We start from the raw sequence: 13,110 nt of genomic DNA, 5'->3' as shown, positions 1-13,110 counted from the left end.
TTAACCAACCAAAATTCCGAAAATACCGGTGGTAGGCTCGTATTCAAATCAAAATTTTAATTTGAAAACATAAATTAACCAAACTAATTCCGAAAATACCAGTAACCGGCTGAAAATTCTAGAAATTTCGGTCATTTTTTTAATCAAAAGTGATTCAAATTTCTCGCCCGCTTCATTTTTTGCAGGTAAGACTGAGTTACCGACAGTTACCAACGAAATCTAGAACCTGATGGTGGAGCGTGCGGAACTAATGGTATGAAATAAACCAAAAGCCCTGTAGTGGAACTAGTGGTTTGAAATAAACCAAATGCCCTATAGTGGAACGCTATGAAGTGAAATTTTGTAGAGCCACTCTATCTTCATTGTCTATAGCTGACTAGGACACCATGTCAGTGTGTACTACCAACTAGGAGTCTGCCTCAACAGTTTTGGGCCAATGAATGTTTTGCATTAGTTTGAGAGTTCGAGAATGAAAAGCAACACGAAGTTGAAACTTGGTGTCGAGGTACAATGTGCGGGTCTCCCTGTGCTGCTCGAGGCTCATCCAGAGGATGCATACAGTAGAGGTGGGGGTCATCACGATCTCGCGAAGCTCGTAGAGATGGTGTCGTAGAGCCAGGAGAGGGTGATGCAATCCATCCAGTTCCAAGCCGCGACATCAGGGTATCCATTGTTAGAGAGGACATATTTGCCAGAGGTGATGAGGAGGAGCCCTCGCCACTTGAAGTAGTTGGGTGATTGGAGGTCGAGGATGAGGGAGCGGATGTTGAGGACGGCGACTGCCTGTGCATGGAGGTGTTACAAGCTCTATTCACTCAATGCATATATGTTCTACAACGCAGAAACTCCGGCGAAGTTCCGGCCAACTCGAGTCTAACTCGCCACCAACTCCTATCTCCTCCGCCCCCTTCTCCAAGAAGAAGTCTGCCTCTCTAATACTGTTGCGGTCCGAAAATTACAAGCCACATGGGCTACCGCAACATTACACCCACTCTGGGCCAATGACTCTTGGGTTGGGTTTCCTCCTGCGCGGTGCAGACTCCTGGTTTGTCAGCCCACTCTTGAACTCCTTCCAGAGCCTTGTCGCCTCCTCAGGTGAATGCGTGCCTTCAGCCTCTTCTAAAGAACCCGCGCTACCCGAGTTAGGTTCCTTTACAATCCTCCCTTCTTGAGAACCGGCTTGACCCCAAGCCAGTGCAGATGGAAATTCCTGTCGAAGATGAGCTTCGTCCTCCCATGTAGCCATAGAATTTGGCTAGCCCGAGCATTGTACCAAACCTGCGAAGATACAGAAGAGCCAACTTTATGTGTTCGACTGTCAAGGACACATTGGGGTACCTGATAAGCTCTTGAGTCAGTAGGAAGTTCCAATGTGTGCCCATCTAAAGAATCCATAGCTCATTTCAACTGGGAGACATAGAAGACATGATGAATTGAGCTAGATGGAAGCAGTTTCAGAGGATAAGCAACAACGCCTATTTTAGCTTCAATCTGATATAGTCCAAAATATCTGAAAGACAACTAATTCCTCAAACCAAACAACCTATAAAGAGCTGAGAGGATGAAACATGGATAAACAGTTCAATATCAAGTGTTGCCTTGAGATAACGCAAAATATGTTTCAATGCCCCCAATTTGTTTCGGATGATCTGGCTATCCTCATGAGACGATTGAGCTCTGATGCTGCTTCTATGAACTTCTTCAAAGATATTACATCTCCTTTACACTACTTGTGGGAAAAGCTACCTGAGCACTAATGCACTATACTAGTTTACTGCATAGTACGAAATGTATAGTTTCTAGATGTTACTCTCCTCTGACGAAATTGTGCATTCTCTCCTTGCAAAGATGATCAGATCTATGCAAAAGGAGTAGCAAGCTTCGTGGAATACGGTGGATTTGCAATAGGCTGATCCTATCTATATGCATGCAGCATGCTGATGTAAAGTTTCTCCTCTTGGCATGAAGAGATTTATGTCTCCTCTATTGGTGTCACTGTGAAAAGCCGTGCACAACTAACAAAGCACAATTCTTTGGCTCTCCATTTGGCAAAATAAACAGGCCAAAAACTTGTAGGAACGTACTTGTAGGAACGTAGTAACCCTATGCAAATGGGCCTTGAGAACTTGTATAGTCACATTTAGACATATAATCCACGTACCAATAGAGCGTGCACGAGCCGGTGTTCTCAACTTAGATCTCAATAGACCTATTATAGGTACAGTTCTAACCGGAGCCTCGGTCAAGTTCTTGGATCAATTCAATCAAAAATGCTAGCCTAATTGTTGAAGAAACATTTCATCTTTTTAAGTCGTGCTCCCTATCATCAATATTCACTGTGGAATTAAACCGAACACGTACAAATTTTGAAAGAATCATACTCCATCTACAAATTTCTGACAAAGTCCCTGAATTTTCGACCGCTCTTAGGCAATGTTACTACACCATTCAGAAAATACAAGTGCCATTTTGTAGTAGTAAGGAAAATCGAAAGATTTCACACTTCACGAGACAGAGCGTGGAGGAGGCTCAGCTGCAAACTAGCAACGTGGCGCGCACACACAACAGAGAACACATTAAGATCATCCTAACCATATACCTTTCATTTCGTTTCCTTTTCAATTCTCTTCCTCATTTTCATTTCCTTTATTTTATCTCATCTTCAACAACTTTCCTTCGAGAAGAATCGCGAAGAAAAAAAAAAGAAAGAATCTCGTTTTAAAGGAAATGACTCTGAGAATCCTATCGTGAAAAGAACTATAAAAAAAAATTATGGAGCGTTAAAAAAAACGAAAATTTCTTCACTACGAGAATCTCTCCTGCGAAGAAAAGCTGTTGGGCGTGGCCTAATAACTGGACAAGCCACGCGCTCACGGCCTGCTGAACTGAACGACTGGAATGGGCCCCGGCACAACGGCGGGCTGTGTAGTCAAGGCGTCACGCGCGGCATGTTTTCTGGCTCCTCTTAAAGCTGCTGGTCCGCTGGATTAACAAACGAAAGAGCCAAAACCCTCATCTGCAGCAGAGAAGTGGGGCCGCACCGTCCGCTGAAATGATGGCACTGTGCAGCCGAACGTTGGTAAAAAATCAGCTACACGGAAAAGCAGGACTGTCAAAGTGCTAGGGGCTGTTTGGTGGAGCACCCAACAAGTCATACTAAACATTAGTCATGTTTAAAGCTACCGCAATGCTAAATCAGGTAAAAAATAACCGTTTCATTTACGACTAAACCAAAATTTGGCAGCTAAGTTAAAACCCGCTCATGCTGCTAGGTGACTATAGATATATATGCTCAGCCAAAAAAATTCGAACACAACCAAACGTTGGATTTAAACCAAATGCTAGCCAAATCATAGTTATGATCAAAATTTGACTTAGCACTCTAGAATCACGAATCAAACAGGGCTTCTGCTTCTCTAGCCAGCAGATTCTCTTAAAAAATATTTGGAAAAAGCTATACAAGGGCTATGCTCTCCTCTCTCTCCCGAGGGGTAGCCTGTTTCCGACGGTGTTTTACCATCTCACACCGTCTTGTTTTGGCAGAAAGCGTGCCACTAATCCAAGCTAAGAGAAGAGGCTTATTTAGGCGGTGTTTAGTGGTTGACCGAGGTGAGATAGAGTGATTTTATTTATATATTTGAGATAAGATGATCATATTCGTATATAGATGCTTGATTGATAGGTGGGATAGAGAAGAGTCCATTTTAGTACCTCGGGCCCACCGTTGTGACGCCCGTTTTCCCCCTCTCTCTGTGCTCTCTCTGCCATGTGGGCCCCGCTCGATCACCCCCAACCTCTCGCTCGCCCCACTTCCCCCGCAACCGTCGCATGACGTCGTCAACTCGATCCCCGACTCTACAACCGCCCTCTCCGGCTATAAAATCCGAATCAACCCCCGGTCGAGGCTCCTCTCGTCTCACCGCGCCCAAGCCCCCAAGCTTCATTGGATTTCTCCCACCAGAGGGCTCCTGCATCGTCGTCGAACCTCCGCCGAGCACCCTCATCGTCGTCGTGCCTCTCCGCACTTCACCGACGCCGTCCGACCTCACGTCCGTGTTCGTCGTCCACTCGTCGACGTCCTCGACCAACTTCCATCAAGTTTCGTCGCCGCATTCGAGTTTCAGAGGCTGCTGGACGTCTGTCGTTGAAGCACATCGTCGCCGAGCCTCTCTGGTCTTCCCCGACGAGCGCGCGACCTGTCAAATGAACTCATCGTCAGCACCTGGTCATGCTTCGCCGCTCATCGTCGCCTCCCGACCACTGTAGCACCGTCGCCGCCGTCCTCCGGCCGTGCGCCACCATGGAGACCCACCGCCATCGTTGTCCAGAGCCGAAGCTGAGGAAGCTTGCCCTCCAACATCCGATCGTAGAGCAACGACTAGGATTAAAAGGTAAGATACCCCTTGGCTAGCCAATAGGATCGCGTCATGTGTCCTCTTTAACCCAGTCAGTTTATGAGAGCCACGTTAGCGCCACGTGTCGGGCCACGTCAGCCGAGTCGAGCCAGTCAGCAACCACGTCAGCATACCGACGTCATAATTATGTTTTCTAAATAAAATTAATATGTTAATTCTTTTAAATAGGTAATTTTGCAGTTAGAACCCTAGACTTTTTGGGTTAAAAAAAACCTTCCTGTCCCTGCTATTTTACTTTTAGCCCCTCGTAGTTTTATTTATTTGCATATAGGTCCCTAAAATTTTACAAATAAGCCCCTATACTTTTCTGTCTTTACCAAATAGCCTTGCATTTTTACAGAAAGATCCTGTAACGTCAAACTTAAAAACTTTTTCATACGAGCTCCGTTTTAGATGATTTTTGCGTTCACACGATCGTAGTAGCGAGTACTTTCTGTTAGTAGGCATTTTATAGCACTTTACTACTATTTGGTAGGCTATTCTTAGTGTTTTTTGTGTTGTTTGTTGGAAGTTTCCGCGTTTAGTCGATAATATTCCAGAATAGTTTAAGGGACTTCAAGATCATGATTTCGAAGATCAGTGAGCAGCATCCAGGTAAGTGTCTTTGGTCACATCGATCTCATTGTAGGAAAGTGTGTCTTTTACTTTAGTTGTATGGTTGTCAATATGAATTCCAAGTTTATGGTTTACTAGTACTTTCCAGATTATCCTTGTCACATGTATTGTAGTTTGGGTGTCAAGGGTAGAAATGCTTAGTCATGCTGGCAAATTGAGTGGTTTAAATGTGAATCTGTTCAATGGTCTATACAATATGAACTAGTTTAGGTAATCTTTATAGCAACATAGAACATAGAGATTCTGAGCCGGAGGTGGTATGATGATGGTGCGGGTATGCACAGGTGCGGGTATGCACTGTGGGTTGGTGATAGTACCTACTTGGGATCCTAAGGACCGGTTTTTGAAGCCTGTAACACAGCTGAATAACGCATCTACGAAACCTATATAGGTACGGTATGGCCAATTAATTAGCCACCACTCCGATTCTGTGGGCACCAGTAAACGGTTGAGTGTCACAAGATGGGGATTCTACAGCAATAAAATTATCTGTTAGCAATGAAACCTCAGTGGGTGCCTACGGAGCGGCGGGAGCTTTGTAACGACCTTGTAGTGATCTCCTGGAAGCACACCATAGGAAGTGTGCAAGTGTTTGATCAGTACGACAACATGGAGACTGTCACCTGGTAATGCGGGTAATGAAATCATGACTCGTGGGTAAAGTGTGCAAACTCTACAGAGTATAAAACTGATCGATTAGCCGTGCTCACGCTCAAGAGCAGCTTGAACTTCTTCTTGATTAGATGTGATCAAGGTTTTAGTATGGTTGGTTGGGTAGCTAGGTAATAGAATTATATGGTGAGTTTTGGTAGCCAGATATGAAATATCTGGTGAGTTTGGTAGTCAGATGGAATCCGATAAGTTATTCCTCTTGTTTAAGTATTGTCTTTATATTTAGTATTTAGTATGCATGATTGTTAGAGTTATATGTTAATGTTGCTTAGATACAATAAATCTGAGTTAAGCCTTTCTTTCCTTAAACCTTAATGTCATAATTTCTCACACTTACGGAGTACGATATATACTCACACTTACTATTTTTAATAATAAATATTGCTTAGTTAGAGAAGATTATACGAAGATCAAGTAAGTTGAAGACTACAAGAAAGATGGAGCGTCCTAGATCGTGTTGTCCTAGTCGATTTCTTATGGTGTGTTCTGAAGTTTTTGTTGGAGTTTCCTCTTGTTTTTCCGCTGCGGTTTAAAAAAACTCTAGTATCTATTTTAATAAAATTGTTTTTATTCGATACAAAATTATGTGTCATTGATATATCACCATATGTATGATAAAACTGATATTGACATACGTGTGGAATACACTTGGTTATTTTTTTTAAAAATAGAGCGTGACAACCGTCAATGTCACGTTCCATTATTTTTTAGAACGACACCGTCCCAAAACTTTAAAAAATATTCACCAACTCCAAACTATTTCATTTTTCAACTCATTATCTAAATAACTTAAAAATAGAATAGATTACTTCATCCTATCCTATCACACAAACCAAACACCATCTTAATAACTCCGTCCTGTGTACGTCGTAAGCGTGGGTGCAGCGCAGCTGCGCAGGTGCATCGAGCATGAGGAATCAGGGAGGTGACGCCGACAGGTGAGGAGGACGGACACTGTTGCAGACATGCGGCCGTGTCTTCGCTTGTTTTTTAAGGTCCACATAAGCCAAGTGTTAGTAGTCCTGCTAATCTAGACAACCCAGTTTAGGTCGGCGTTTAGAGGTAAGTGGCCTTCAAGCATAGATGGATGGGCCCCAGAAAGGGAAAACTGCAAAACCCTCAAAAGTCATTTGGATTTTAACTTTTTCCCTTAAAAGTTGTTTTGTTAAAAAAAAATCCTCAAAAATTTGATTTTATTGTAAAAAACTCCCTAAAAATTCAAAAAAAAATCATAAAAAAATTCTAAAAACAACTAGAGACAATTCTAAGACCTTCTGTGAAATTTGTTTTCAAAAATAATATCCTTTGCATCATATTTCATGGAGAGGAAGTTTGAAAAAAAAAGAAAAATGTGCAACTCATTTATTAACTCATGCTATTTTAACTTTGTCATGTCTACCATTATTTTTCCTACATAAATAATTGTTTAAGTAAACTAATAAAAGTGGTTTCACTAATTTTGGGGGTGTTATGGATTAGTTATGAATTAATCTATCTGCAACACATTTACTCAATCCTGCACGTTACAATAACTATCTCAAGATTTTATGTATTTTTACAAGATAGAGGATCATGTAAGAAGACTAAAAAAATTTGTTTCATGATTTTTGGATTAGTAAATAATTAACTATGCATTTAACTCGAATTAATAAATGAGTTGCACGTTTTTTTTTCAAACTTACTCTCCATGAAATATGATGCAAAGAATATTATTTTTGAAAACAAATTTCACAAAAAGTCTTATAATTGTCTCTAGTTTTTTTAGATTTTTTTTAAATTTTTTTTGAATTTTTAGGGTGTTTTTTGCAACAAAATCAAATCTTTGGGGTTTTTTTTGCAACAAAATAACTTTTGGGGGGAAAGTTAAAATTCAAGTGACTTTTAGGGTTTTTTTTTGCATTTATCCCCCCCAGAAACTATGAAGTTCTTTTTTTCTTTTTTTCACTTAGAACTATCTTGGGCAGTAAAAAGAAACTAGCACTACTGCACTGTCACCGATTGTGAAATGCAGCGCAAGTTCAGTTCTTAATCTGTGTATAAGCATTTAGATTTGACTGGATCCGCGCACTAAACCGAACACTCAAACTGATTTGCAACGCGTTGCACAATTTATTTATACCTTACTGAAATACGTATAATGTGTTGAACTGTTCATTGCTGTGACCGATGAGTAAACCAGAGCAGTAGCTCCTAACCTGGCCACCCTTCATGGGAACCAGCTCGAAAGGGCGGCAGCAGGAGCAGGCCAGCAGCACCGAGCCAATGCGACCCCATCTCCATGTCACAGAGAAAAAGGAGGCAAGAATCCAAAGCACACATTCCCACTACTCCACGGCATGCACCACACCCCATGCCTCTCCCTCTCCCTCTCCTTTCCCTTCAGTCACAGTCGCAGCTGCTCAGTTCAGTCGCTTCAGCGTTCACTCCTCGTCTTCTCCTCAGCACTTCATCACAATCTTGTAGCAGCAACTAGCAAGATCTTAGCTCGCTTCTCTTCTCTCTGAGCCCGTGTGTGATCGTCAGCTAGCTCGTGGGGAGCTCGGCGAGGTCGCTGTTCCCGCCGTACGGCGATGCTCGCTCAGCTGCTGCTCGTGCACCTCCTCCTGTTCCTCCCCTCTGCGTCCTCGGCCGAACACCACCGCCATTACCGGAGCAGGAGGGCGCTACACGAGCCGCTGTTCCCTCTGGAGAGCGCGCCGGCGCTGCCGCCGCCGCCACCCGCACCGTTCTTCCCGTTCTTGCCCGGCGCCGCGGCGCCGCCGACGCCGACGCCGGAGGTTGGCTCCGCCTCCACCCCCGCCGTCGCCGGCGCGGGCGACTCGTCGTCTTCCTCTTCCTCGCCGCACCCCACGGCGCCGGCCAACATTTCGTCCTTGGCCGCTCTGCCCGTCTACCGCTCAGCGCCGCTCCGGTCCTTCCTCGCCTCCCACCGCCTCCTCACCGTCCTCATCCTGGTCGTCGCCGTCGCAGCGGCCGTGCTCGCCGGCGCGCTCGTGTACCTCCTCGCTTGCCGTGGGCGCCGCTGCCCCTCTCCCAAGGAGGCACCTGCAGTGCATACGAAGTCCGCCACCCTTTCACCGGCCAACCCTGTGGCATACGACGGCGACCAGCATGGCCGAGGTTCGACGGCCACCGTCTCCAGCACCAACTCTCCGGAGCTCAGGCCGATGCCGCCTCTGCCGCGGCAGTTCCAGCAGACGCGGATATGCTTGCCGTCAAGTTCAAAAGCCGTTCTTCACGCCAGAACAGGGGGCAAGCGAGCGTCAGAGGGTGATCCACCTCCGCCTCCGCCGCCGCCGCCGCCAATGCCGCCGGGGAAAGATAGCTGTGGCGCGCAACCGGCACCTGCACCTCCGGCGCCGCCCCCGCTGCTGCCGCGGGCCGGCAACGGCAGCGGCTGGCTGCCGAGGCGGCACTCCGAGCGCCCTGTGGCCACGGTGATTAGGGCCTCGGCGGGTGCAGTTCATCCGGAGGAGTCACCCGGGCGCGCCCAGTCAGAGAAGGACGCGGACTCGGACGCGGCTGCTCTGCCGAAGCTGAAGCCTCTGCACTGGGACAAGGTGCGCGCGAGCTCCGGCCGGCCGACGGTGTGGGACCAGCTCAAGGCGAGCTCGTTCCGGTGAGCCCCCGTCGTTCTTGCTTCTTGGCATTGCCTGCACTTGAGCTGCTGCCATGATCACTTAGCTCTGAAACTGAATCTGTTTGCTTCCTTGTATGAGAACAGAGTGAACGAAGAGATGATTGAGACATTGTTCGTCTCAAATTCGACGAGGAGATCGTCCAAGATTGGAGCCAAGGGGGCCAATGCCAGTCTGTGCAGCCAGGAGAACAAGATCCTCGACCCGAGGAAATCGCAGAACATTGCGATCATGCTTAGGGCACTTGACGCGACGAAGGAAGAAGTTTGCAAGGCTCTCTTAGATGGTGAGACGAGATAATAAATTCAGTATATTGTTTAGTTTGTGTCTTTGTGAGCCAGCACTGAGAATTCTTGCTCTGATCATTCAGCTTCGTGAACATCTGCTTGTGTTGCCATTGTTGTAAGCAGGGCAGGCAGAGAGCCTTGGAATTGAGCTGTTGGAGACACTGCTAAAGATGGCGCCTACCAGAGAAGAGGAGATCAAGCTGAAAGAGTACAGGGAAGATGTTCTGTCTAAGCTTGGCCCTGCTGAGAGCTTCCTCAAGGCGGTGCTTGCGATACCATTCGCTTTCAAGAGAGTGGAAGCAATGCTCTACATCACCAACTTCGATTCAGAGGTTGACTACCTAAAGACCTCCTTCAAAACCCTTGAGGTACTAATCATGTCCTCACAGATTTCTGCTTACGGCTTTGAATGAAGTAAAGTACAAACATGAGACATGCCATAACAATGGTTCTGAATCAAATTTGAGGACTGCTATTCATTTGTGCAAGGTGTCTTTCAGAGTATTTGCTATATTCCCAGTCCATATGACCATGGTACTATGGTTAGCCCTAACTGGTAAATGGACAACTTCATGAGACAGTCGTAGCTGTGACAGAATTGTCTACTTTGGAATTTCTCGCCAAAATCAAAGTCTATCATTTGCATAAGACAACAAATGCATGATCGAATTCAGCCCATTACAGCTAAGCCAGTACCCTATGCATTTTATAGCATGAATAAATCATTAACATTAATTACCATTTCAGGCAGCATGTGAAGAGATAAGGGGCAGCAGATTGTTCCACAAGATCTTAGATGCTGTCCTGAAGACTGGTAACCGCATGAACACTGGCACAAACCGTGGGAACGCACATGCATTCAAGCTTGACGCACTCCTCAAGTTAGTCGATGTAAAAGGCGCTGATGGCAAGACGACTCTTCTGCATTTTGTCGTCGAAGAAATTATCAAGTCTGAAGGAGCCAACATTTTAGCCACTGGGCAACCAACCGACCAGGCAAGTGCTCTTGCAGATGATCTCCAATGCAAGAAGGTAGGCCTTAAAATTGTTGCCAGCCTTGGTGGTGAGCTCAACAATGTCAAGAAGGCAGCGGCAATGGACTCTGACGCACTGGCCAGCTGTGTCTCGAAACTCTCCTCCGGTGTTAGAAAGATCAGCGAGGTCCTGCAGCTAAACCAGCAGCTCGGTTCCGAAGATAGCTGCAAGAGGTTCCGGGCCTCCATTGGTGAGTTCTTGCAGAAGGCTGACACTGAGATCACCGCAGTCCAGGCTCAGGAGAGCCTTGCCCTCTCCCTTGTCAGGGAGACTACCGAGTTCTTCCACGGTAACTCGGTCAAGGAGGAAGGGCACCCTCTGAGGATCTTCATGGTGGTGCGTGACTTCCTTGCGGTCGTTGATCATGTCTGCAAGGATGTTGCGAAGATGAATGAACGAGCAGCGATCGGCTCCTCGCGGCGGGCGGAAAATGCACCTGTTCCTCCTAGGTTTAACACAGTGCAATCCACAAGCTCGGAGGAGGAGAGCTCGTCGTCCTAGCCGTTAGTATGCACTACCGAACTGATAATACCAGTAGCCTGAGTAGGAATCTGCATCTTATTGCCCAGAAGAACATTAATGCAGGCTCATACTTAGGACCATAAATATTTTGTGCCTGGAGAAGATAAATGTAGAGTAAAGTCTATATGTACTGCATGATTCAGTATGCTAACCATCATGCAGCCAATGGCCTACCAAAGGTGAAAGTGGCATTGTACATGATTCTGCATGCTGAGAATTACTATTAGATGAGAGCTTTTGATCAAGCTGAATCTTATGATAAGATGTACAAATTATGTCGTTGCTAGGTTCCCTTTTTTTCTTCTGAAAAGTGTCTCGTTGCTAGCAGCTTTGGATCCAACTAGCTTTGAGGAGTCGTTCGCCACTTTCACTTTTTCCTATGCTATATTTTTTCTGTTCATGCTTTTGGGTTGCCTAAGCTTTATTGCATGCTGTAATGAAATCACGAACACAGTAACTGAATTGACCAGGAAAGAAACATGTAGCCAGTTGATCATGACTACTTTAACTAAACAAAGTGCTCTACCAACAAGGACTAGTGCGCTAACAAATGCACATTTTGTGTCTCGAGGAGTATGTTATTATACACTCCAATAGTCTCTAAAAAGAAATGGTAAATAGTACCATTGAGCTACAACTATGCCGTTCTGTTGCCGGCGTGTTACTTGTCTGCTGACTGCTGCTATTCAAATCATCGCTACATTTCCCATTAGCTGGTACGACAAGTGAAATTAAGTAAACTTTCTACATCCATGCTAGCTACCATTTCTTAGGGTGCAGCTGATCGAGGAGTTGACAGACAAGACAGTTTAATCGACCTAGCATCAGCATAAAAACGGAACAGCTTGTAAGCGAATTCGGCGAATTACAAGCACCTCGATCGATCATTCACAACTTGACAGCTCTACAACACCAGTATTTCAACAAAGTACCGTATCCGTATCGATACATATCCGACAAAAGTATCTAAATAATAATAATTATATAAATTATGGATACGTAATTAGAAACTTTTTCAATATTTTGGGCATATGACCCTGCCTATTTACACTCATATAACCTAACAAGTCACCTGTAGTCCCACACGTCAGCACCACTCGTAGTTCTGCACGCCTCATTCTCGCAGAGCTGCCTGCCCACCAGCCATTGCACGTCACCTGCACGCTAGCCACCACTCACCCATCGCTTGCGATGCTCTCCCATGCAGCGGTGGTGAGTTCCTCTTCAGCTCTTTCTTTTAGGTTAATTGGTTAATAAAATTGGTTGGTGGTTATGATTTATATGGAGTGAAAACAGTTTTGCGTGTTGTGAAGATGACAAAGCAAATTAGTATTGATATTGCATAATTTGAACTATCTTTTGTTATCTCATATGTAAATTATTGACAAGTTAAATCTAGACATATGCTCTGATTTGATAGGATATGTTAACAATAATAACTTCTCAATGATTCAAATAATATAAATATGTCATGTAAACTCATTACTGTTTTTTATAAAAAAGTAAAACATATCAGGTATTGAGTTTCTTTAAAAAATGATGTATATCTATTCAATACCGATACAAATATCCGTATCGATGCTGTCTATGGAAAAGTTATCCGACAGTAATGCAGGGACGCGTTTCTGAAATACGGTGATCACCCGACAGCCACCGAGACGGTAGTGCAGTAATCGGATAGCAAACACGGACGTATAGAACTCGTAGAAGCTAGTTCGCCATCAGCAGCAGCTGCAAGTACGCTCGTGGCACACCGAGTCTCCGACCAATCGAGCGCAGCGTTCATGTCCTCCTCCCATGGCCACACCAATCAACCCGTTCCTTTCCGGAACGGCCAAGCGTCGCCGTCTCGGTCCTGCGACGGCTGTTTGCGATGGTTGACATGAGCGGTGCAAGGAAGCAAGCCTGGCCTGCTCCACAGCACAA

General features: G+C 45.2%; 1 protein-coding gene across 1 annotated transcript; it reads left to right on the top strand.

The window, feature by feature from the left end:
• The first annotated feature begins 7,983 nt into the window (after positions 1-7,983).
• On the top strand, positions 7,984-11,514 carry LOC133901217 (formin-like protein 15). The gene is made up of 4 exons (XM_062342508.1): positions 7,984-9,321; positions 9,427-9,626; positions 9,751-9,995; positions 10,375-11,514. Exons 1-4 carry the CDS (start codon positions 8,273-8,275, stop codon positions 11,161-11,163), a joined length of 2,283 nt encoding a protein of 760 aa, XP_062198492.1. The 5' UTR covers positions 7,984-8,272; the 3' UTR covers positions 11,164-11,514.
• Positions 11,515-13,110: the final 1,596 nt, after the last annotated feature.

This window comes from Phragmites australis, chromosome 20, assembly GCF_958298935.1.
Source record: "Phragmites australis chromosome 20, lpPhrAust1.1, whole genome shotgun sequence".
Lineage (NCBI taxonomy): Eukaryota > Viridiplantae > Streptophyta > Magnoliopsida > Poales > Poaceae > Phragmites > Phragmites australis.
The sequence above is the reverse complement of the archived record's forward strand: the minus strand, read 5'-3'. Positions and strand labels throughout refer to the sequence as shown.